We start from the raw sequence: 26,031 nt of genomic DNA on the forward strand, positions 1-26,031 counted from the left end.
AGGTGCAGTGCAGCCCCTTGCTAGCCCCTTGGTGAACTTGTAAAATAAACCAAGAATAATCTTGTTGTGTTTAAACACACATGTATACATACCAGCAGGTAACTGCCTTTCTGAGAGTACTCAAAAGCAACGCTATCAGTAAAGGGATAGATATGAAGGCTGTCACAATTACTTCTCATTCTAGATTGATACTTATTCTCACATGTTGAAGCAAATCTCATAGGCTAGTCTTTACCTTTTTGACGGTTTATTGCACTAACGATACTTTCAAGTATTTTCACAGGCTCCAGTGTGGTTTCAGGCTCCCCGACTAGATTTTAAGCTCTTTAAGCATCATGTCCCTGGGGCTGGCATTGTGGCATACTGGATTTTGCCTGCAAAGCTGGCCTCCCATATGAGTGCTTGTTCATGTCCCAGCTGCTGCACTTCTGATCCAGTTCCCTGCTGATAGCCTGGGAAGGCAGTGGAAGATGGCACAAGTACTTGGGCCCCTGCATCCATGTGGGAGACCCAGAAGAAGCTCCTGGCTCCTAGCTTTGGCCTGGTCCAGTTCTGGCTGTTGTGGACATCTGGGGAGTGAACCAGCATGTGGAAGATCTCTCTCTCTCTCTCTCTCTCTCTCTTTCTGTAACTCTACCTTTCAAATAAATTATTTTTTTAAAATCATGTCCTTTATTCTTTTGTACCGTACACTGCACCTTGTACAGGTCTACATATACATGTGGTAAGGACCTATCTTTTGGTAAACTATGAAGATTATTATTAAATGACTTTTATATAAGCATTATACTTCATAAAGTTACCTTGATCTACATTATTTTTACCATATAGAAGAGGAATATTAAGGCTAAGTAGTTTTCCTTTGGTCGCAGGACTAGGAAGAAGATGAAGGGTATGGAGACAGCAGTTGATCAGTCTTTTTAACTCTCTTTGCTTTTTACTGACTGAGCTGAAACCAACCCTAGTATAGGGAAACAGCATGAGTAGAATGTAAGATGACTCACCTTGATCACTTCGGGGGTCTGCTGAATCAACACTACTGAAGTAGTATCTTTGGCTTTATCACCAACAGCACTTCTACCGACTGACACACTGGCCGGGGAGGAACTTGTCAAGGTTTCCTGTAGAATCTGCATCATTTCCTTTTCTTGCGATAGACTTCCTCTGCTTGATTTGCACTCGACTAGTTCTTGGGCAAAGTCTTCAATGCTTTCCAGAATTCTCAGTAGGAGTGCTCTATCCTCTTCCTCTATTTTGTGTCCGTTGGTTTCAATAACCTTTGTCAGACAGGAAGGTGAGACTTTTTCTGCAGGTGAAGCGTCTTTAGATTTAGGCTCAAGATCTGCAGGGATCTGAGCAGCCATCTGACCAGGACTGTTCAGAGACTCCGAGTTTTTACCATTAGCAAGTGGCTGTCTTAAAGAGGTCTCCATCTTCTGTGAAAACGATTCCAAATCCATTAATAATTTATCTATCTCTTCCTGGCTGTTAGGGTTCACATAATCCCCCTTGTCTCCCGCTTCAACTTTAGCAACTTTTAATTTAGGGTCTTCGCCGGCTAGATGAACACCTGGCTTTTCAAATGCCTTGCCAATTTCATTTTGTGTCGAGGCAGGGCAGTTTTTAAGATGAGTACCACAGTCTGAAAATTCTGCTTTACGTTCTTTTACCTTTAACTCTTGACTGGGTCCATTCTCTGTCCTTTGTCCTTTATCTAGTGCTTTCCTTCCATCTGACTCTTCTTCAATGTAAAGAGTTTCCATTAAGTCACCAGATGCAACGTTTTCCAAAGAGTTCATGGTTAATGACGGTGACTGAAGCTGGGCAGTTTTTATTTCTAAGTTATATAAGGAATCTGTGGAGTTGTTGGGGATGGATTTTATGGTGTCCATTTTTCTAGAATTATACTTGTCATCTTGTAATTCACTAGTCTGAAACTGTCCAGAGTCAGGGGCTGAGAGCTGGACAACATCTTCATATTTAGGGGGCTGTTCAGTGCCAAATATTGGAGAGAAGGGAGTCAGCTGTAAGCTAGGCATATTACTGACCAGTTCTGTTAAATCTATAGCCTCATTGTTTCCAGACTGCATGAACTCAAACGGTAACTTTTTCAGATAGGATGCTAACCTGGTCATTACATTCATATAGACAGTTTCAGAGCTAGATATTGCATCATTACTACTTCCTTCATTGATGCCACCCCCCGACTTTTTCTTAATGCATTGTTTTATGATATCTGTGCATTTTTTCAAATCCTCAGAGCATTTCAGCAAGATGTCCAAGCACATCTTTATGTCTGTCCCAGAGGAAAAATTATCGATTTTATGTTTTTCTAAAATATGGGTAACTAGGTCTTCTTCCGAGAAGTTGTGAAGAAGCATGGAAGTCAGGTTTGTATCAAGTGAGTTTCTGTGGGACAAAGACTTTTCCTCAACTGAGGAACTTCGGAGTAAACCAAAGGACGGGGAGGTCCCATCGCTGTTGTAATGACCACAGAGCAGGTCAAAATCAACTGACCTCCTATTAAATGAGTCAGACTTGACTTTCCTTCCTTTTTTATAAGCTGCATGGTTAGAGTTTTTGAGTTTTTCAAGGGAAAATTCCTTTATTTTCCCACTTGCAAAACTGATTGCTTCTCCTGCAATGTCCTTTAAGTTACAGGAATTCTGAAACGCAGATCCTCTCCTGACCCTGGGCATGCCTGTGAAGGTCTGATGGGTATAGTCACCTTCAGCTGCGGAAAGCCCATTCTCGTGGGGTAGAAACACAGAGTTCAGATCCACATCTTTGAAATGAGACACCGGGATGTGCAAGAGATCCGCGCAAACGCTGTGATGAACCACAATGCAGTCAACTCCATGTGAGAAGGTGTGGCATGTTCCAGTGCAATAATGTATAGCTTGCTCAAAACGCCGGTCTATTAGCACACTGCTATAGTGGTTCACAGTACTAACCACAAGTCTGTAAGTTGCTGCCATAATATCAAATCCACTTAGTAGTGGGGCTTCAGACTTTTCAGAACTTATTTCAATTCAAATTTTCTAAATGACACTTCGCTGAAAATATATGTAGTGACAATGTTCAGTGGTTTCTTTGCAAACGACTTCTCTCACAAAGGGAAATCATCTAAATTTGAGGTTCAGTAACTATCAGTATACAGTAGTTGCTGCATGTGTGCTTGTCTAATTATTAGCAAATCTAATAATTTAACAACTGTGCTTTTAAATTTTGTTTAGTAATATGATACTACAGGACTATTTTTATGAGAGAGTATCCTTTTAGTTCTTCCATTCTGTAACATGGAAATTTGTCATGAATTTACTGTCATAAATCTTAGCTGGTAGCACAGAAGCATTGTGATAACTGAGTCCTCCAATGGTTTAAATGATCCATCTTTCTGTAAACAAGAGACACCTATAATAAAGAAGAAAATAATTAAAAAGCAACATGATTTTTAATATTGGAACTTTTAAGTTCTTCTTTCTTGCAGCTAACCAGTAAGTCTTATGCTCTGCCATATCATGATTGCTGATATTCAGTACATGCTTTACTTCGTCACAGCCCCACTAGTTGCTACCTTGAGCAGTTATTACCTCAACTCTGCCTGCTGCAACCACCTTCCGGGTGACATTATTTATCCCAGTCTCCTTGCCACCTACACAGCACTAAGAAGCTTCGATTCAGGCAGCTTCCTCCTCCCCCACGTTTGAGAATTCACACCACTGATCTCCGTCATGGATCAGGGCAGCTCTGCCTCTTTTGGCTCACTTTCAAGCCCTTCAACGTCTGTTTGCATCCACCTGTAATGGTACCTTGTACTACTCCCAGGCACCAACCTTTTGCTTACATCAGCAGTCTTCTCAAAGACTCCAAACACATAGCGTTTTCTGGATCCTGACACTTCTTTTATATTTTGCAATCATTTTCCTATTGCCTTCTCTTTTCTTACCAAGAGAAAGTTGTTCTGGTTACTTCTCTTGGTCCTGTCCTCCCCACTTCATCGAGTGGACAGAATTCAATCATTCCCAAACTTTATTTTTTTATAGACAGCTTTTATTTAATAAATATAAATTTCATCGGCACAACTTTTGGAATATAGTGGTTCTTCCCCCCATACTTTCCCTCCCACCCTGAAACCATCCCACCTCCTACTCCCTCTCCCATCCTATTCTTCATTAAGATTTATTTTTAATTATCTTTATATACAGAAGATCAACTCTGCACTAAGTAAAGATTTCAACAGTTAAGCTTTTTAAAACATGGTTTTAAAAACATGTTACAGTTGCCTTCCAAAAATATTCTATCAATATATTCATTTGGTCAACAAACATTGAATGCTGACTTACGTGCCAGGCATTTTCTAAGTGCGAGGGATACAGCAGAGAATAAAATAAAGTCTCTGTCTTTATGAAGCAGACATATGGAAAAATGACATGGAAGCAAGCATATGACTTACCTGATAAGATATGTGTGCAATAGAAAAAAATAAGATTTTAGAAAGGATGGTGGGGCAGGGTTGGTGGGGGGTAGGTTGCTGTTTTATAATGAGAAGTCAGGGAAAATCTCACTGATATCTGAAGAGACCTGAAAGGGAGCAGGCCAAGGAAGTACTATGAGATAAATCATCTTTACGACAGCTAGAGACTGATGAAAGGGAGAGGGACAGAAACAGAAAGAATGAGAGAGCTCCTCCACTTGCTGGTTTATTTCTCAAATGATTGCACCAGAAGAAAACTGGCGGGGCTAGAGCTGGGAGCTCAATCCAAGTCTACCATGTGGGGTGGCAGAAACCACAGGTGCCTGAAGGGTACGCCTCAGTAGTAAGTTAGAGTTAGGAACCTGAACCAGGCTTCAATCCCAGGTACCCCATTATTAGCTGTGGGCATCTTAACTGTGAGGCTAAACATTCACCCTGGAAAGCTGGGATTTTTAAATCACGGAGTACTCTACAGACCATTATGATGAAACTGGCTTTAACTCTTGAGTGAGCTAGCAAACACTGAAGGCTACTGACTAATATTTTAATTTGGAAACTTTGGCTACTGTGTTCAAAAACTCTGGAGAACCAGGACAAGAAGTAGGGAAACAAGCTAGGAGTTATTATAATGAGCCAGGCACGAAGGCTAGGGAGTTTGTACCAGGATATGAACAGCAGAGATGCTATATATATATTTAGAAGGCACAGTCCACATGATTTTCTGGAGGACAGAATATGCAATACTACTGCATCAAGGACAGTGTAATGAGGCAATGATGGAAGGACAGGAGAGTATCATTTCATGGCACCATCACTAGCACTGGTGCTTTAACAATAACAATCTTGGGGCTGGCGCTGTGGTGAAGCCATTGCCTTCAGTGCCAGTATCCCATATGGGTGCTGGTTTGAGTCCCGGCTGCTCCTCTTCTGATCCAGCTCTCTGCTATGGCCTGAGAAAGCAGTAGAGGATGGCCCAAGACCTTGGGCCCCTGCACTTGCATGGGAGACCCGGAGGAGGCTCCTGGCTTCAGATCGGCACATTCCACTGTCACGGCAAACTGGGGAGTGAACCAGAGAATGTAAGACCTCTCTCTCTCTCATGCCTCTGCCTCTCTCTAACTCTGCCCTTCAAATAAATAAATCTTAAACAACAACAACAACAACAACAACAATCTTTACTCATTTAAGAATGAGAAACACTACTTGTTTTTGTATTTCATTTCTTTGATCCTTAAAAAGCCTATTTTGCTGAATTAGTTTATTTTTTTCTTTGGTAAATTGGCTATTCTTATGTTTTGTCCATTTAGGCATTCGGGACTTTTGGTTAGAGTATACTTTCTGCTTCTTTGGATCCAGTGATGGCTGTTTTTGTGCCAATTCTATCCTACAGTAATTATTGTTGTCTTATTTAAGTTTCACTATCTGACAGTACTTCCCATATCCCTAATTACAATTTTCTTACCCTCTAAATGCTCCGTGATGGTCGTCCAGATGAATTATTGAATTGTCAGTTTCAGAAAGATCTTACTGGAATTTGATTACAATTGCAACCAGCTTATGAATTATTTTGGATGAACACTGACATATTATTCAGATTTTCTACCCAGGAAGATATAAATCTTAGTTTTAATATTCTTATCCTTCAATGTCTTTTTTTTTTTTTTCTTTTTAAAGATTTATTTGAAAGGAGAGTTACAAGGGCTGGTGCTGTGGCATAGCAGGTTAAGCCTCTGCCTGCAGCACTGGCATCCCATATGGGTGCCAGTTCGAGTCCCGGCTTCTCTACTTCCTATCCAGCTCTCTGCTAACAGCCTGGGAAAGCAATGGAAGATGGCTCAAGTGCTTGGGGCCCTGGGTCCACGTGGGAGACTCAGAAGAAGCTCCTGGCTCCTGATTGGTCCAGCTCTGGCCATAATAGCAATTTGGGGAATAAACCAGCAGATGGAAGATCTCTCTCTGTCTCTCTCTCAAATAAATAAATAAATGTTTAAAAAGAAAAGAGAGAGACAGAAAGAAAGAGAGAGAATTTTTCATCTGTTGGTTCACTCCCCAAATGGCCGCAGCGGTGGCTAGGGCTGGGCGAGGCAGAAACTTCACCTGGGTGTCCCACAAGGGGTGGCTGGGGCCTAAGCACTTGGGCCGTCTTCCACTGCCTTCCCAAACGCATTAGCAGGGAGCTGGATTGGAACAGCCAGGACTTGAACTGTACTCCTATAAGATGCTGGCATCTCAGGCAGTGGCTTAACCAACCTGCTGTGCCACAGTGCCTGCCCCTCCCTCAGTGTCTTACTTTGATTACCACATGAGTGGACTTTTTTTCCTCTGAAATCTAAGAAACTAGAAAGAAGTATTTCTTTAAGCCTGGACATAGCTCAAACAACTGACTAACCTGAAGGGAATTAAAAGAAGGTTTCCATGTGATACTGGAATTTGAAATAGTCAAATTAAAAAGAACAGTGACTAAAGTCAGACCTGGACTGTCCAATAAAACTTCCTGTGAAGATGGAAATATTCTTTATCTGCACTATCTATTGTGGCTGCTATTACTCACATGAGGTTTTATAGAGCACTTTAAACCTGACTAGTGCAACTGAAGAACTGTATTTTAATTTCAAAAAACTTTCACTTTAAACTCACACAGAAGTTGCAAAAATAGTACAGTGAATTTTTGCAAATTATTCCTCCAATTTTTCCCAGTAATAACATCCAATATCACTACACTGTAATTATAAAACCAGAAAACTGACATTAGTATTATTTATTTATTTATTTTTCTCTATCTCTTTTTTTTTTTTCTTAATTTGACAGGTAGAGTAATAGACAGAGAGACAGACAGAAAGGTCTTCCTTCCCTTGGTTCACTCCCCAAATGGCCGCTATGGCCGGTGCTGTGCAAACCAAAGCCAGGAGCCAGGTGCCTCCTCCTGGTCTCCCATGCGGGTGCAGGGGCCTAAGCACTTGGGCCATCCTCTACTGCCCTCCCGGGCCACAGCAGAGAGCTGGACTGGAAGAGGAGCAACCTGGACTAGAACCTGGTGCCCATATGGGATGCCAGCACCACAGGCGGAAGATTAACCAAGTGAGCCATGGCACCAGCCCCCTGACATTAGTATTATTAAGTACAGACATTATTTGACTTTCATCAGTTCTACATACACCCCCTCCTTCCTTCCTAACTACCACCACAATCAGGATACAGAACTGTCCCATTGATCTACCCACCCTACCCCAAAACATCTCACATACTACCCTTTTGTAGTCCCTCCCTTGCCCCAGATGTCTCCATCACTAAAATTTTGCCCTTTTAAAAATGTTTTATGTATGTAATCATATGAAGGCACTTCAAGGTTTGTGGAATTTGGAATTAAAGTTTATTTTGATGTACAAAATTTTGAAATCCCTAAGTAAGTTTTAAATCATATGCATTTTTCAATGAAGTTTTTGATGAGCCCTTGTATTGTATGAGATCAGCTTCTGCCACTTAACAATGTTTTTGGACATTTATTCACCTTTCTGCATGAATCAATACTCATCCCTTTTTATTGCTCAGAGTGTTCCATTTTATGGACACATCACTGTTTATTTACCCACACTCCACTTATTAAAGTGGCTTTAACTTACATTTTCCTAATGACTAATGATGTTGAACATCTTCCCATGTGCTGACTGACTAGCACCATATCTTCTTCGGAGAAGTGTCTACCGAAATCTTCTGCCCATTGCAACTAGTTTTAATTCACATAGCCAAATGAACCTAGTGGCTACCATCTTAGTGCAGAATAACTGGAAATTTAAAAGATGGAAAAAAAAAGAAGATATGGCAAAAATGAAGGTTCGTAGGTTTTAAGAATTAACTTGTCATGAATCATCACTGAGAAATCATACTGAGAAAGAAAGCAGATGGAGGAAAGACTTAAAGAACACAATATATTTATGCTTGAAATGACAGGAACAACAGAAAGCCAAACCTCAAGGGGTGGTGGCACTATCAATGAGAAGTTTACAGCCTAAAATATAAGTTTGTTTTTTTTTTAAAAAAAGATTATTTATTTATTTATTTGAGAGATAAAGTTACAGACAGAGAGAGGGGATAGACAGAGAGAAAGGTCTTCTATCCACGGGTTCACTTCCCAGATGGCCACAACGGCTGGAACTGTGCCTATCCGAAGCCAGGAGCTTCTTCTGGGTCTCCCATGTGGGTGCAGGGACCCAAGCACTTGGGCCATCCTCTGCTGCTTTCCTAGGTCATGGCAGAGAGCTGAATTGGAAATGGAACAGCTGGTACACGAACTGGAGCCCATATGGGATTCTGATGCTACAAGTGGATGCTCAGCCCATATGCCACAGTGCCAGCCCTAAAATGTAAGTTTTTTAAAAACTGCCAAATTAAGTGGTAGTTACTTCATTGGTACATAGTCTAGACTAGTAAGTGTTAAGTTTGGCCTTTTTATTCAGACTAGAATTCAACTGATGCCCAGTTGTCCAAATGGAATCCTCAATAGGGAGTGTAAACCATACAACCTCACTCAGAACCACAACACTATCTTGAATCTACATAAAAAGCACCCTGCATGGGTTTGAACCCCAACTCTGCCACTTATAACTGTGGAGCCCCATATGGGCAAATTAATTTTTTCCAGCCTGTTCTAGCCACAAAATGGAGAGAATAGGAATATTCATCTCATGAGGAGTAAGTCAAATGTTTACAACTATGTGTAGAATGCAGGAAATACACAGTAATTGTTACTGCTCTAATCCATCCATCAAACATTTTCTACTCTGGAACAGACCCCAAGAGACAGAATGATGCTGAATAATCAATCCATATTGATGGTCCTCAGGGTGCTATTTAAGGAGGGCAATGACAGAGGTGAGCACAGCAGATAAGCATGGCTAAGCTGCTCTTTTCTCCATTTTTGGTTCCATATTTAATACATGTTCTTTTCAGAAAAGTTAGCACTCAAAAGTAAAAACTATTCTAATTACCCATATCTCCATTCAGAAATAACTACTATTAATATTTTATGGATAGATTCTCAAGACTCTTTTTTAATTTAAATTATACAAGTTTCATATATACAGATTTAGGAACAAAGTGGAGCTTCCCCTCCTCCCACCCACCTTCCAACTCCCTCCCCCCCTTGGATTCCCATTCTTAATTTTTATGATGATCTATCAGCAGTATACTCAGTGACCTTATAGTTAAACCTACTCTAAGTAGAGGAGTTCAACAAATAGTATGAAGAGAAAGAAAACAAAACAAAATCAAATAAAACTAAACAAAAGATTGTCCCTCAAAAGAAGAGTGAGAACTTAAAAATGTATACTTCTGGGGCTGGTATGTGGCTTAGCGGGTAAAGCCTCTGTCTGCCTCTGGCACTGGCATCCCGTATGGGTGACAGTTTGAGTCCTGGCTGCTCCACTTCTGATCCAGCTCCCTGCTAACACACCTGGGAAAGCAGAGAGGATGGCCCAAGTTCTTGGGCCTCTACACCCATGGGGGAGACCTGGAAGGAGCTCCTGGTTTTGGAATGTGTCCAGTTCTGGTCGCTGTGGCTATATGCGGAGTGAACCAGTGGACATAGGATCTCCGTCTCTGCCTCTCTCCAATAAATAAATGTCTTTTAAAAAAAAATGCATACTTTCTTTTGACAAAACTTTAACCACAGCTCATGTATGTACTTCCAGGTCAAAACAAATCTTGATAATTTTAATAGACACATAATATTTTTTTAAAGATTTATTTTATTTATTTTGAAAGACAGTTACAGAGAGAGGCAGAGACAGAGAGACAATCTTCCATCTGCTGGTTCACTCCCCAATGAACTCCCCATTGCAATGGCCGGAGCTGCGCCAATCCAAAGCCAGGAGCCAGGAGCTTCTTCCAGGTCTCCCATGTGGGTGCAGGGGCCCAAGGACCTGGGCCATCTTCTACTGCTATACCAGGCCACAGCAGAGAGCTGGATCAGAACAGGAGCAGCTGGGACTAGAACCGGCACCCAAATGGGATGCTGGCTCCTCAGGCCAGGGCTTTAACCCGCTGCGCCACAGCACCAGCCCCGACACATAATATTTTATAATATGAATAAACTCATTTAGCCATCTTGTATTGCTGAACATTCTAGTTATTTATTTTTAAATAAAATAATCCATGATAAACATTGCTATGCATATACTTCACATTGTTGTTCAGTTACTTTCTTACAATATATTCCAAGTAGCAGAATGCCAAGGCAAAATCAGTTACACCAAGGAAGTGAAAGATCTCTACAACAAAAATTACAAAACATTAAAGAAAGATATATAAGATGACACAATAAAATGGAAAAATCTTCCATGTTCATGGATTGGAAGAATTAATATCATCAAAATGTCCATACTATCAAAAGCAATTTATAGATTCAATCTGATCTCAATCAAAATACCAATGATATTCTTCTCAGATCTAGAAAAAAATGAAGCTAAAATTTATATGGAAACAAAAGAGACCCTCAATAGCTAAAGCAATCTTATACAACAAAAATAAAGCTGAGGCATCACAATACTAGACTTCAAGACATGACAGGGTAGCTACAATCAAGATAGCCTGGCACTGGCACAAAAAGAGACATGTAGACCAATGGAATAGAATAGAAAACCCCAGAAATTAATCCACACATCTACAACCAACTAATCTTTGAAAATGAGATAAAATCAATCCCTGGAGAAAAGACAGTCTCTTCTACAAATGGTGCTGGGAAAACTGGATCTCCACATGTGGAAGTATGTAAAAAGACCTCTACCTTATACTTTATACAAAAATCAACTCAAAATGGATCAAGAACTTAAATCTGCGACCTGATACTATCAAATCAGTAGAAGAGAACACTGAGGAAACTTTGCAAGACATTGGAATAGGCAAAGACTTCTTGGAAAAAACCCCAGAAGTGCAGGCAATCAAAACAAAAATAGACAAATGGGCTTACATCAAGCTGAAAAGCTTCTGCAGTGCAAAAGAAACACTCAACAGAGTGAAGAAGCAACCAACAGCCTGGGAGAAAATATTTGCAAACCATGAACTGATAAAGGATTAATATCCAGAATCTATAAAGAGTTCAAGAAACTCAACAACAACATAACAAACAATCTAGCTAACAATGGGCAAGGGCTTGAACAGGCATTTTTCAAGAGGAAATTCATATGGCCAATGAACACATGAAAAAATGCTCAGGATCACCAGCCATCAGAGAAATGCAAATCTAAACCACAATGAGGTCTCACCTCACCCCAGTTAGAATGACTCTCATATAGATATCAACAAACAATAAATGCTGGTGAGGATATGGGGAAAAAGGTACTCTAATACACTGTTAGTGAGAATACAAATTAGTACAGCCATTGTAGAAGACAGTGAAGAGATACCTCAGAAAGCTGAAAATAGATGTACCATATGACCCAGCAATCCCACTCCTGGGAATTTACTCAAAAGAAGTGAAATCAGTATATGCAAGAGGCATCAGTACCCCATGTTTATTGCAGCTCAATTTACAATAAAAGCTAAGATATGGAATCAACCCAGATGCCCATCAACTGATGAGTACATGAAGAAATTATGGTACATACACACTATGGAATGCTACTCAGCCATAAAAAAATGAACTCCTGTCTTTTGTAACAAAATAGATACAACTGGAAATGATTATACTTAGTGAAATAAGCCATTCCCAAAAAGACAAATACCAAATGTCTTCCCTGATCTGTGGTAACTAATAGAGTACCAAAAATGTAACAAATAAGAGTGAAACTGACATTTTGAAATTTGATGACCGTTTGCAAGCTGTTGTCTCTACTGCTAGGGAATTGTATTTTTTTTCTTCTTATATTTATTGATATTGAACTCTTAGCATAGGGTTAATTTTATGAGTATAAAGTAAACTGAAAGTAGATCATTATAAACCTTAAGAGAGGGAAATAGAAAAGAGGAGGAAGGGTGGGAACAAGTACAGGAGGGAAGGTAGGGTGAGGAGTATCACTACATTCCTAAACCTCTATATATGAAATACATGAAATCTGTTCACCTTAAATAAAAAAATTAAAAAGGCAAAGAATCCCCCCACCAAAAGAAATTTAAAAAGGCAATAAATAAATAAGTAAAATAAATCATGATAAACACTTATTTTTTTTAAAGATTTATTTATTTATTTATTTATTTGAGAGGCAGAGAGGCCAGTGCTGTGGCATAGAAGGTTAAACCTCCACCTGCAGTGCCGACAGCCCATATGGGTACTGGTTTGAGTCTTGGCTGCTCCACTTCCAGTCCAGCTCCCTGCTAAAATGTATGGAAAAAGCATCAGAGGGTGGCCCAAGTGCTTGGGTGCACCTGTACCCATGTGGGAGACCCAGAGGAAGCTCCTGGCTCCTGGCTTTGGTTTGGCCTAGCACAGGCTGTTGCAGCCATTTAAGGAGTGAACCAGTGGGTGGAAGATTCTCTCTCCCCTTCTCTCTCTGTATCTATGCCTTTCATATAAATAAATAAATCTTTAAAAAAGAGAGAGAGAGAGGCAGAGTTACAGACAGACAGAGGGAAGGACAGAGAAAGAGGTCATCCATCTGCTGGTTCATTCCCCAGATGGCTACAACAGCTGGAGCTGGGCCACTCCAAAGCCAGGAGCTTCTTCTGGGTCTCTCATATGGGTTCAGGGGCCCAAGCACTGGGCTATGTTCCACTACTTTCCTAGGCTATTAGCAGAGAGCTGGATTGGAAGAGGAGCTGCCAGGACATGAACATGAGCCCAAATAGGATGCTGGCGCCACAGGTGGAGGCTTAACTTAAGCCACAGTGCTGGCCCCAGTGACAAATACTTCTATGCATATACTTTACACTGTTCCTCAGTTCCTTTCTTACAATATATTTCATGTAGCAGAATGCCAAGGCAAAATCAGTTTGCATATACACATACACTTTTTGGATTCTTAAAAGGCCAATCTCTGTTCCAGAAAAATGACAAATTTATGCTTCTGATATTAGTATAGGAGAATGCCTGTTTCCCTGTGTTCTCCTGGAATACTGGCCCAAGTACTTGGGCCCTGCACCCCATGGGAGACCAGGAGAAGTACCTGGCTCCTGCCATCGGATCAGCGCGGTGCGCAGGCTGCAGCGCGCTGGCCGCGGCGGCCATCGGAGTGTGAACCAACGGCAAAGGAAGACCTTTCTCTCTGTCTCTCTCTCTCACTGTCCACTCTGCCTGTAAAAAAAATAATAAAAAAAAAATAAAAAATAAAAAGATTTTGCTAATTTGATAGTTGAAAAAAATAGGAATACATATTTTAATCTGAATTTCATTCATTACTGATGAACCTGAAGATCTTTTCATTTATTGATAATCATTACGTTACTGTTCATTTCTGAAGCCTGTCTTCATGTTTTTTATCCATTTTAAGAGCAAGCATCTAAATCAGACCTAAGAGTAAGTGCATTTCCAGAATAAAAGAATACACATATATGGGTATAGCTTGAAGGATCGACAAGAGTTAGACAAGAAGGAAGGGGGAATACTTCAGGCAGAGGGCAACATGCACGTGAAGGCACAGAGGCACGACTTGGCACAGTGAGTGCAGCAGTGTTGTAGGTCCAGCGGGTCCAGACGGGAGTGGGTGGAAAAGCAAGAGGGAAAGAGAACAGAGAGCAGCAGAATGATACCACCCTGCCCTATATGCCAGACTAAGGAGTCTGAACTTTACCGTGAAAGCTATGGGGCAAACAATGACTTCAGGCTGGGGAGTAACATGGGGAAGATTATTTATGGAAGCTGAGTGGAGGTTAGACAGACAGGGAGCAGACTGGAGGCACGGAAAACCATGAGGAGGATACTATTATAATCCATTCAAGAAGTGATGAAAATCTAAACCAAGGAGGTGGCAGAAGTAACGGAGAGGAGGCCACTGATGAGAAAGCCAGGCAGGAAGAATCCACAAGCAGGAGAAGGGGAAAATGAGAGAAAGGACTCCTGGGTTTGTGGCTTGGCATTGGGAAACTAACACTGGCTACTCCCAAGACAGACATTTTGTTTCTGTTTTATGAGGGGGTTGTGTTGTTTGAGGATAATCCATGTACCATCTGAATGGTGAAGACTGGATGAGATAGGAATGTAAAAACCCGGAGGTCAGCAGGCACCTTTGGGCTGGATGTGCAGTTCTGAGAAGTCACGCCAGAGGGCATCAAGTGAGGAGAGCCCCAGCTGGAGGACACAGCTGGGGCTTGCTGACATTCCTGGGTTAGACTGAGGGGTAGACTTTTTACAGGGACTTTAAAAAGGGAGAGATAAAAAGGTGACATGGAAACCGGAGACAGCAGTGTCACAGAGGCTGAAGGAGGGACTTTCACAACAGAGGTTATTGGTATTAGATGCTGCTAAGAGGTCAAGAAAAAACAGAAATTACCCACTGGATTAAGTTTCTGGGAACCTCAGCAAGTGCAGTTTCAGGGACTTAGCTTCAAGAAGTGGTGCAGGAAGACTAGACATTCCAGTTGTTTCTTCTGTCAAGGAGAGGTGAGCTATAAAACGGTGGCCAGAAGAGAATAGACTATGGCTTATTATTTTGTTATCTCTTGCTTAAAGGATGGGAGATATGTGATTTTGTGTATATGTTGAAGAGAAAAATTGAGTAAGAAGCTCTATAGAAGCAGGATCTGGTAGCCAAAGCCCTGGCGAAGGATCAGCCTCAGAGGAAGGTGTACATCTTTCCCATTGATACAGGAAGAAAGAAACCAAGGGGATACGTTTATAGATGGGGTAGGAGGAAATTAAGGGAGTTTTCTCCCTATGACAACTTCACTTTTTCTCAATGAAACTGAAGGTAAAACTATCAAAGTTTTGGGCGAAAGAAAAGGTATTTGGGGACTGGGAAGAGAACGAAGATTTGAAATAGGTACCAGGAAAAAATAATGAGGAAATTGACCAGGAAGAAGCAAAACTAAAGATGATTTTTTAAAAAGATTTATTTATTTATTTTAAAGTAAGAGAAAGAGAAGAGGGGGATAATCTTTCATCTGCTGGTTCCCTCCCCAGATAGCTGCAATGGCCAAGGCTGGGCCAGGCTGAAGCCACGAGTCAGGAGCTTCTTCCAGGTCTCTTATATGGGTGAACAAAATACTTGGGCCATCTTCTGCTGCTTTTCCCAGACTGGATCTGGAAGTGGTGAAGTCGGGATTCAAACAAACAGTGCCCATATGGGATGCTGGCATTGCAGGAGGCGGCCACAATGCCGGCTCCAAGATGATTTTCAATGACTCAGCATGATTGATGTGGGAACAGAGATGGCTGGACTGATCCAGTGTCTCATGGAGGCCAGAACACAAAAAGAACAGTGTAAGAGATTCCAGAGTGTGATAAGAATGCTTAGCCTAGGAGAAGTATGAGGTAATATAAGTCCATTGATTAAATGAGGTAGAATAGGAGGAGCAAAGAGAAAAGTTTTTGACAGTTTACTAAAAGATTTTTTGACTCTAACTATGAGATTAGTCAATCAATATTTCATGTGTATGTGTGGAGACATCATTACATCATCTGAGAGGTAGAATGTCTATTTTTCCTTTAGGCTTCTTTTAAAAGCATACAAAGATAAAACTCCCCCCTGCTAACATTAAGCACAATAAATGCAACAAGAAAACTTCCAAGTGGAACAAAGCACATTCTAAATAGTAGTATTTTAAAAAGTAAAGTTTGATTGCAAATATTTTATAAAAAAGAGCACCCTTCACATAATAACAGGGACAACAAGAAACCACTTGGTGCTAGATTCACATTAAATTACAATATTTTTCAATTCTAAAATATAATTTTTGACATTTTAATATCACTGAAATGAGATACATCTGATAGTGTGGAGCAGCACTGTGATATGGTTGTCATTGACTGACACTTCCTAGTAAGAGCAAGAAACTATCACCATAAAGAATATATAGGAAGACTCAGCAAGAAAAACCCCCAAAAAACCTAAAGACAGTAGCAAAGTATTCTTTTAAGAAATACTACAAGGCTCGGGGCCATAAAGCAGTAGGTTAATCCTCTGACTGCGGCGCCGGCATCCCATGTGGGTGCTGGTTCTAGTCCTGGCTGCTCCTCTTCCAGTCTAGCTCTCTGCTATGGCTTGGGAAAGCGGTGGAAGATGGCCCAAGTCCTTGGGCCCCTGCACCCACATGAGAGACCGGAAGGAAGCTCCTGGCTCCTGGCTTTGGATCAGCGCAGCTCCAGCTGTTGCGCATTTGGGGAGTGAACCAGTGGAAGGAGGACCTCTCTCTCTGTCTCTCCCTCTCACTATCTGTAGCTCTACCTCTCAAATAAATAAATAAAATCTTTTAAAAAAATACTGCACCACCCATAAATGATATTGCAGAGTGGGATATGAACAAAGATGGCTCTAAATTGTAATTTGATTTTAAATTGTCAGAATCTGAATTGAAGACATTCTAGGAATATCTTAATGAATTATTTCTCCTTATTTTATCTATATATGTTTAAGAATGACATGTAACAAAAATATATCAATGTAAGTTTAAAAATGAGAGGTTTCAATATGTTAAAAAATGTTCTATATAAGCATTATATCCCAGTTAAGTAGCTTTTTCTTTCTTAATGGGACATGAGTTTTACAACCTTAAATATGATGAAATATGGTAAAATTTTTCAATCAGTCTAAACATATGTTACATTCTGATTTCTACCCATTACAGAATTATTTCAAATTATAATTATTCTGGATGTTTCCATTTATTCTACCTCATGTCTTAGTTCATGCTGCCTGATCACCACTCATGCCTTTTCTCTCTCCTGATTCTTTCTATGTGGCAAAGGATCTGAGTCTGTTTCCCAGTTTCTGGCTGAGTGGTTCATATGCATCTCCAGAACTCATTCAACAAATATTTATCAAGCACTCACTACATTATTTCCACTTTAAGCAGATTATGATTACTCTCAACAGTTCCTGGAAAACACCTCTACAGTAACTGGTATATAGCACTTCCTGATATTGTGGATCTCTTGTGAAACAAAGGTACGGAAGCAGCAGACTAGAAAAGTTAGGAGGCAGAGGAAATGGTTTTAGAAAGATAAAGGTTTCACCAGGTAAAGAAGAAAATGGTCTGGGCCTTGGAAGTAAAAATACTTACAAAGGCACAGAGATCTAAAAAGGTGTTCTGTGTTTGGAGAAAGTTAAGGAGCTTAGACCTGTTGAAGTTGAGAATGAAGCCAAGCCTTTGCTTTCTCTTCCTTAGCTTGCAGTTTCTTTGTAAAGATTAACTATGTTAAGGGAGTGACATGAGAGTGAAGCCAGAGCTGAGACCCTGAATCATAAAGGCTCCAATTGCCCCTATAGTTAACATCTGGATGCTATCCTCTATTCTGAGAGCTTTGCAGGAACTCAAAGGTCTTGAACAAACAAAACAATACCCAGTTCATCTCTAGACCCAGACAGACTGGAGCCCACCTTTGCCATTCATTCCAAAGGGAACATGTTGGCCCCTATTGCTGACCAATCAGAGGAAGGCCACATACAATTTGGACCAATCGCAGGCACACACATGAGCTGGTTATGCACTGCTGATTCTCAACTTTGAACTGTAAGATTCACTGCTTTTAAGCCCTCAGGCAGTCCAGGAATTGAGCATTAGCTGCCCAGCTCCTTGCTCTGTGCTTTGCAATAAACACCTACTTTTCCCCACTACCCCCAGTACCAATGATGATCTGCTATGTGCCAGGAGACCGGACCCATTTTAAGGGTTCTATAGCATCTCCTCCAATTATGTCTGGAGGCATTCTATAGCAAAATGGTGACCATGAAGGTATTAGAGTCCTAAGTGTGTGTCTTGCCCAAGGCAAAGCAACCCCTGGCCAGCAGGCACCCTGGGGAGCTGTCCTGCAGCTCCCTGAGTGCTTTCAGACTCAGGCACAGATTCCTAGTGGCTGACTGTTAACCAGGTGTCATTGGCCTAAGGTGCTTTCTGAGTGGAAGAAATGAGGCTTAGATTTGGCTTGGAATTTGGGAAATGACTGTGGCCTTTGGCAGGAATCCATAAATGACAGTGTGAGGTAATACAACGAACCTTGTGCTAATTTGGACTTTCTCTTCTTGTATGCAGAAAGAGATCCCTGCCTTAAAAGATTGCTTTGTGATTTGACAAACTCATTTTGTAGTTTGGTTAAATTTCTGGGCAATCTCATAAAGTAATTTTGTCTCTCTCCTAGTCTTCCTGGTTGGCCTTTCCATGTCTGGATTAACCCTTCATGAGTTCCAGTGAACAGGCCCTTTGGGCTCTGGTGGGAAAAACATGCCCCCAAATAAAGGCAAAACTGAGCTTAATTGCCGAGGTGCTGCTAACTGACCCCTGCAGAAGGCTGGGGTCCAGGTTAAGTGCATTCTGGAAATGTTATTTGTCTTAGGTCTCGTAGGATTTGTGCTGTCCACGTTACATTTGTAATTTTTGAGAAGTGAGAACTATTACATGTGTTATGTATTTGTACATGCTATTTGTTGTGTCTATGTGATAAAAATCACCCCATATAATATTATTTTTGATTGACTTGCAGATAAATGAATGCTTAGATAAAGGAAACTTAAATTAACCTACGCCTTTTGGTTCACATGACTTGAATCTAATAGAAGTTTAAGTTTGTTGGTAAAGAGGCCCAGAGAGCCCAGAGGGTTAAAGCCCTGGCCTTCAGTGCCGGCATATGGGCACTGGTTTGAGTCCTGGCTGCACCACTTCCAATCCAGCTCTCTGCTAACGCGTATGTGAAAGCAGCAGAGAATAGCCCAAGTCCTTGGGCCCCTGCACCTGCATGGGAGAACCGGAGGAAGCTCCTGGCTTCAGATCCGCACAGCTCTGGCCATTGTGGCCATTTGGGGAATGAACCAGTGGATGGAAGACCGCTCTCTCTGTCTCTTTGTCTCCACTTCTCTCTCTCTCTCTCTCTCTTTTTTTAAAGATTTATTTATTTATTTGAAAGTCAGAGTTCACAGAGAGATAAGGAGAAGCAGAGAGAGAGGTCTTCCATCCGATGGTTCACTTCCCAGATGGCCGCAAAGGCTGGAGCTGCGCCGATCCAAAGCCAGGAGCCAGGAGCTTCTTCCAGGTCTCCCACATGGGTGGAGGGACCCAAAGATTTGGGCCATCTTCTACTGCTTTCCCAGGCCATAGCAGAGAGCTGGATCGGAAGAGGAGCAGCTGGGACTAGAACCGGTGCCCATATGGGATGTCAGCGCTTCAGGGCAGGGTGTTAACCTGCTGCACCACAGCATCAGCCTCACCACTTCTTTCAAATAAATAAAATAAAAAAACTTAAAAAAAAAAGTTTGCTGGTAAACACAAAGTAATGATGTTTTCAGAATCTTTAACATATATTTGTGCCAGGTTTTGGCTCTGGCTAGCTAAGCCAAAGTTATACTATATTCATAAAGTTATAATTTTGACCTAAGAACAAATAATGTTATAATATTCACTGTTTCTATGTATGAAATACAGCAATTTAGTTTTAAGAGTTTGTCTTTGACAAGAAAATAATTTAACCATATTTGTCTAATATTTCAATTTTTAAAGTAACCTAAGCATAATTGTTAAAAATAGAGCTAATCCTCCGCCTTGCGGCGCCGGCACACCGGGTTCTAGTCCCGGTCGGGGCGCCAGATTCTGTCCTGGTTGCCCCTCTTCCAGGCCAGCTCTCTGCTGTGGCCCGGGAGTGCAGTGGAGGATGGCCCAAGTCCTAGGGCCCTGCACCCCATGGGAGACCAGGAGAAGTACCTGGCTCCTGCCATCGGATCAGCGCGGTGCGCCAGCCGCAGCGCGCCAGCCGCAGCGGCCATTGGAGTGTAAACCAATGGCAAAGGAAGACCTTTCTCTCTGTCTCTCTCACTGTCCACTCTGCCTGTCAAAAAAGAAAAAAAAAATAGAGTAAATATAAAAGACAAATGTTTCCAAATATAAATTTATGTACTTAATTCATGGCTTCTTAAATTCTCTAAGACAAAGAACCTTAGTATATGTTTTCATATATATTGATATAAGACAGTTAAAAATTGCATACTAGGTTTTCACTAAAAATTAAATTACCAAGAATAAAAAATAATTCTAATCAATATATGGCAATTAAAATTAATTTAAAAAGTAAAAACAAATCTATATGTTAGAAAGTAAGACATTTTTGGGAAGTGAATATATGGGATATTGATGTACTTTAAAGGAAAAAGAGGGGGCCGGTGCTGTGGTGTAGTGGGTAATGCAGCTGCCTGCGGTGCAGGTATCCCATATGGGCACCGGTTTGAGTCCTGGCTGCTCCACTTCTGATCCAGCTCTCTGATATGGCCTGGGAAAGCAGCAGAAGATGGCCCAAGTCCTTGGGCCCCTGCACCCACATGGAAGACCCAGAAGAAGCTCCTGGCTCCTGGCTTTGGATGGGTGCAGCTCTGGCCGTTGCAGCCAGTTGGGGAGTGCACCAGCAGATGGAAGACCTCTCTCTATGCTTCTCCTTCTCTCTGTGAACTCTGACTTTCAAATAAATAAATAAATATTTTATTAAAAGAGAAAATAAATCCTTTATAAAAAAAGAGAAAATAAATCCTTTATAAGAAAGAAGAATAACGTTCAAGGTAAAGTAAAATGACTAGTGTTCTAGGAGAAAGAGGAAGGGTATAGGACAAGTAATTGGGGGAACATAAGAATGTCCTAAGTTTGCAGATGAATCTTGTGTGAAATTAGGCTAGTTGAGATTAGAAGGGAAATATTTTTATGAGTTTCTAAAAACTGAGCATTAATATCACATCAAAGGTATACTGACATAAAAGCAGAATTTTGGGGCAGACCTTGTGGAGCAGTGGATTAAACTACTGTTTAAGACACCCACATCCCCTATCAAGTGCTGGTTCAAGTCCAGCTACTTCACTTTCAATCTGGCTTCCTGCTAGTATGACTGGAGAGGCAGCTGATGATGTCTTAGGCTCTTGCTACTCAAGTGAGAGACCCAGATGGACTTTTAGGCTCATGGCTTCAGCCTGGCCCAACCCTGGCTGTTGTAGGCATTTGGAGGAGTGAGCCAGCAAATGGAAGATCTCTCTCTCTCACTTTGTCTTTCAAGTAGATGAAAGAAAAACATTAAAAAAAAAAAAAAAAACCTAGAATTTATTCCCTTGCGTGAAAGCAACAAGATTTACTCGAAGTATTGATCTTTTAGTAAAAATTTACAAGATATTTTGATCTTTAATTTTGACATCACTTTTTTAAATTTTGTAACATCTTCTGCACTGCAGCTTCTCTTTGAAATAGTTTTCTGGTGACGATTGGTGACTCTTTCCCTCAACATTCTAGCCAGCTCCTGTAAGTTCTTTTCTCCTCTCTGGTTCTGACTCTGCTATGTCTGTTACTGAAGGCCTGACTTAGTGCCAAACCAAAATAACAAGGACAAGGTTTGAGGTTAAAGGAAAGAGAAGAGTTTAATCTGTCAACAGATGAGAGTGTAGCAAACCTCCAATTCTCAAGAACTACCGCCTTGCTGAATTGCAGTGTTTGGGGTTTTAAAAAGGCTACCAAGAAGCAGGAGCTGGTCTGGTAAATTGTGAAGTAGCTGCAGGGCTCTGAGGGCCTGGTGCCAGGGCCTGAACATTCATTTTGTGTTTTCTTCTGGTTGTCTACAAAAGAAGCTGAAACAAGGAACAGGGCAATGTGTACTTTAGGACATGGGCAAGCAGGAGCCAGCCATGCAGCCCCAAAGCATCAAGATGCTCGACATGAGCAGCCTACACAATGTCACTTGGTTGTATGATGGTCAAGTGGGCTTCAGGCAGTCTGCTGGCTGTATGCAGGTGGAGGCTACTTTTTACCCCAGAATTGGAATTCCCCTGCCCAGCCATCACATTCCCCTAAACGAAACCCCTTCAGATAATACTGGCCACCAAGGTTTTTATCTATTGGAGAAGCAAATTACCTCACCAGTAGAGTGATGAGGATACTGTAAGGCCAGCTGTGCCACTCCCTTAATTAAGTAAATGAAGTTAATTTTAAGGGAGACAGGCTAAGAGTCATGACATCCATCATCTGCATTCAAGACACTGGAGACTCAGTTCCATGACCTAACACTAAAAATGTTTATCTTAAAAGTCTAGGGTAACTGGGCCAGCGCCATGGCTCACTAGGCTAATCCTCCGCCTGCAGCACTGGCACCCCGGGGTTCTAGTCCCGGTTGGGGTGCCAGTTCTGTCCTGGTTGCTCCTCTTCCAGTCCAGCTCTCTGCTGTGGCCCAGGAAGGCAGTGGAGGATGGCCCAAATGCTTAGGCCCTGCACCCACATGGGAGACCAGGAGGAAGCACCTGGCTCCTGGTTTAGATTGGTGTAGCGCACCAGCCATAGTGGCCATTTGAGGGGTGAACCAACAGAAGGAAGACCTTTCTCTCTGTCTCTCTCTCACTGTCTAACTCTGCCAGTGCAAAAAAAAAAAAAAAAAAAAAAAAAAGTCTAGGGTAACTGGATAATTTTATTGTTTACTTTTGGCTTTTCTTGATGTATTTCAATTACGCTAAGCAAAGGAATGATTTCATGTGCTAATTCTCCTATTCAAGGTTTTCTTTGCATTTGATAAATGAACAAGTAAACCTTTGTTTTGTTGGGATGGTCTGTTGTATTTTCTGTTGTCTTTGTTAAGTTCTGAATGCTTGGAGAAATCTGGGTCTTTAAAGAATTAAGATTGTATTTGTGGGGCCCGGCGTCATGGTGCAGTAGGTTAATCCTCCACCTCTGATGTGCTGGCATCCCATATGGGCACCGGTTCTAGTCCCGGCTGCTCCTCTTCCAATCTAGCTCTCTGCAGTGGCCTGGAAGGCAGTGTAAGATGGCCCGAGTCCTTGGGCCCATGCACCCATGTGGGAGACTGGCAGGAGGCACCTGGCTCCTGGCTTCGGATCGGTACAGCTCTGGTTGTTGCAGCCATTTGGGGAGTGAACCAATGGATGGAAGACATTTCTCTCTGTTTCTCCCTCTCACTGCCTGTAACTCTACGTCTCAAACAAATAAATATTTTTTTAAAAAACTGTATTTGCATGTCTACTTATTTTTAAATAGTTGAATGATTACTGTAGAATTCTGATCAAATCTGGTCTACAGCTCTGGTTAAAACACCTGATTGAATGAATGACTATTATTTCCCAGTAATCTGGGATCCAATTTTGACCAAATATTTTAAATCTCTGACATCTTTGAAAGGCTTTTTCAGACTCAAGTTCTAAATTAAGTCTTCTGACTTTGAGATTCCCAGCGGGGCCGCTGGAGATCATCAAAGGATGTATCTCTCATCTTGCAGAGATAATAGCTCCTTAGGCTTATTTGGACTGCATGGAATGCATTGTCAGGTTATGAAATTATGCCAAACTTTAAGCTTGCAAACTTGCGTTTACATAGACCTGTTGTTGATGTGACGTAACTATTCTGGAGATTATATGACATTTAAGAGGTCTGGTGTTCCATTCCAGGTAGGACTTCTGTCAGCCATCATTTTAATTTTTGCTTTTTAAAGGATTTATTTATGTATTTGAAAGTCGGAGTTACAGAGAAGGAGAGGGAGAGGGAGAGGCAGAGAGACAGAGAGACAGAGAGATATCTTTTATCCACTGGCTGGTTCACTCCTTAAATGGCTGCAATGGCCAAGGCTGGGCCAGGCAGAGGCCAGGAGCCAGGAGCTTCTTCCAGTTTTCCCATGTGAGTTAGGGGGCCCACGGACTTTGGACATGTTCCACTGCTTTCCCAGGTGCATTAGCAGGGAGCTGGATCAGAAGTGGAACAACTGGGCTAAAAACTGTGCCCCTTTGGGACACCAGCGCTGCAGGTGGTGGCTTTACCCACTATGCCACAGTGCCAGCCCTCATCATTGGAATCTTAATGAATAAAACACAGCCCTGTCAAAAACCTTTGATGGCCTCCTCCCATCGCAGGCTTGAAAAGCTAAAAGGATGGAATACTTTTGTAAAAAACTATCATGCTTGCTAAAATGCTGTACACAATCAAAATAACTATATCTCCTTGTCAATTTCTGAACCACTATCTAAATTTTAATTGTGATGATTTTAAGTCTTTTTGTCATGCATAATTCTGGTTCTTCTCTGGAAACATAATCAGAAAACACTAACAAATATTTGCAAGCATAGGTTTCTGACAAAAGAGCAATGGACTAAAGTTTTCAGAACTCTGATAAAGAAACTGATGGAATCATGAAACTGCTAATGGAGATCATATAGGACAAAAAATAATTACATAAGACTCAATGGACTGATGAAATTTGTGGATTTCCATGTAATTTACTTTTAAACATCGTTGGTTCTATATTGAAATGTTTTGTTTTCAAGGCTTAAAGAAATATTTTCTTAAGATCTCTGGAGTTTGTAATACTTTGGTAAAATAAGCTTTTGTAATCAAGATAACAATTTATCTTTTATTCCTACTGAATCCCTTCAAAACTACTCATATGAGTATTTTTGTTTTTTTTTTCAAGGAAATTTGATTATTTGCATAAATTCATGAAGAATATCTTTATAATAAAATACAATTTGAAACACTGGTATACCAAAAGGTATACACAGAATGCCCAATTTCAAGGGCTCCTATCTTTGCAGTGAGTAAATAAAATTGTCACTTCTTAGTAGATCTTAAAACTTCACAAGATTAGGTATTAAAGTTTTTTTTTTCAATCTAAGTCTGCCTTTCTTAGACTTCCTAACCTTAAGAGTTGTCCAAATATGAGAACAGTGGATTGTAAATCAACTTTTTTTCTGTATGTATACACTCAGCTATAACATGACTGCTATGAGATTGTTCACAGTTCTTAAGACACAAACTTCATTTGTTGTACTTTTGTTGGTTTTGGATTTTATGTCTGTTGGCTTATTAGAACTGTATAGAAGTACAACTCCCAACAAGATAATGCTGACCTGGCACTTTAAGATGACAGCTTTTGCCTACAGAATAAAATTAAATTCAACAATGGACTTCAGGTAAAATTAGCCTAAGAACCACTCCTTCTAAAACCTTTTTGCTGCTTAACTATGTAGTTAAAAAGAATTTACGACATGGACTCCTGCTGTCAATCATTCTTCCTCTTCCATGTGGGACCAGGTCAGATCAACAACCAGGATAAGTCTATGCTGGCATCGAGGGACAACAGAACCTAGCTGCAGGATGAATGGTCAGTACTGTTTTCAAAAAAATGACAAGCTGAGAATACAGAAAAAAAATTTTTTTTTTGACAGGCAGAGTGGACAGTGAGAGAGAGAGACAGAGAGAAAGGTCTTCCTTTGCCGTTGGTTCACCCTCCAATGGCCGCCGCGGCCGGCGCGCTGCGGCCCGCGCACCGCGCTGATCCGATAGCAGGAGCCAGGTGCTTCTCCTGGTCTCCCATGGGGTGCAGGGCCCAAGGACTTGGGCCATCCTCCACTGCACTCCCTGGCCAGAGCAGAGAGCTGGCCTAGAAGAGGGGCAACCAGGACAGAATCCGGCACCCAGAATGGGACTAGAACCTGGTGTGCCAGCGTCGCAAGGCGGAGGAT

The 26,031-nt window shown here is 41.3% G+C and overlaps 1 protein-coding gene across 5 annotated transcripts in view; it reads right to left on the minus strand.

Moving 5' to 3' along the window:
• PPP2R3A (protein phosphatase 2 regulatory subunit B''alpha) overlaps nucleotides 1–26,031 on the minus strand; it is a 210,699-nt gene that overhangs the window by 121,297 nt on the left and 63,371 nt on the right. For all 5 annotated transcript variants that reach the window (XM_051818617.3, XM_051818618.3, XM_070072785.2 and 2 more), the window contains one exon: nucleotides 1,005–3,414. In XM_051818617.3, coding sequence (XP_051674577.1) covers nucleotides 1,005–2,978 — 1,974 coding nt within the window. In that variant the 5' untranslated portion in view covers nucleotides 2,979–3,414. The remainder of the gene's footprint in view (nucleotides 1–1,004; nucleotides 3,415–26,031) is intronic.

Source organism: Oryctolagus cuniculus, chromosome 4 (assembly GCF_051225735.1).
Source record: "Oryctolagus cuniculus isolate XC-2025 breed Fujian yellow rabbit chromosome 4, ASM5122573v1, whole genome shotgun sequence".
NCBI classification, from domain to species: Eukaryota; Metazoa; Chordata; class Mammalia; order Lagomorpha; family Leporidae; genus Oryctolagus; species Oryctolagus cuniculus.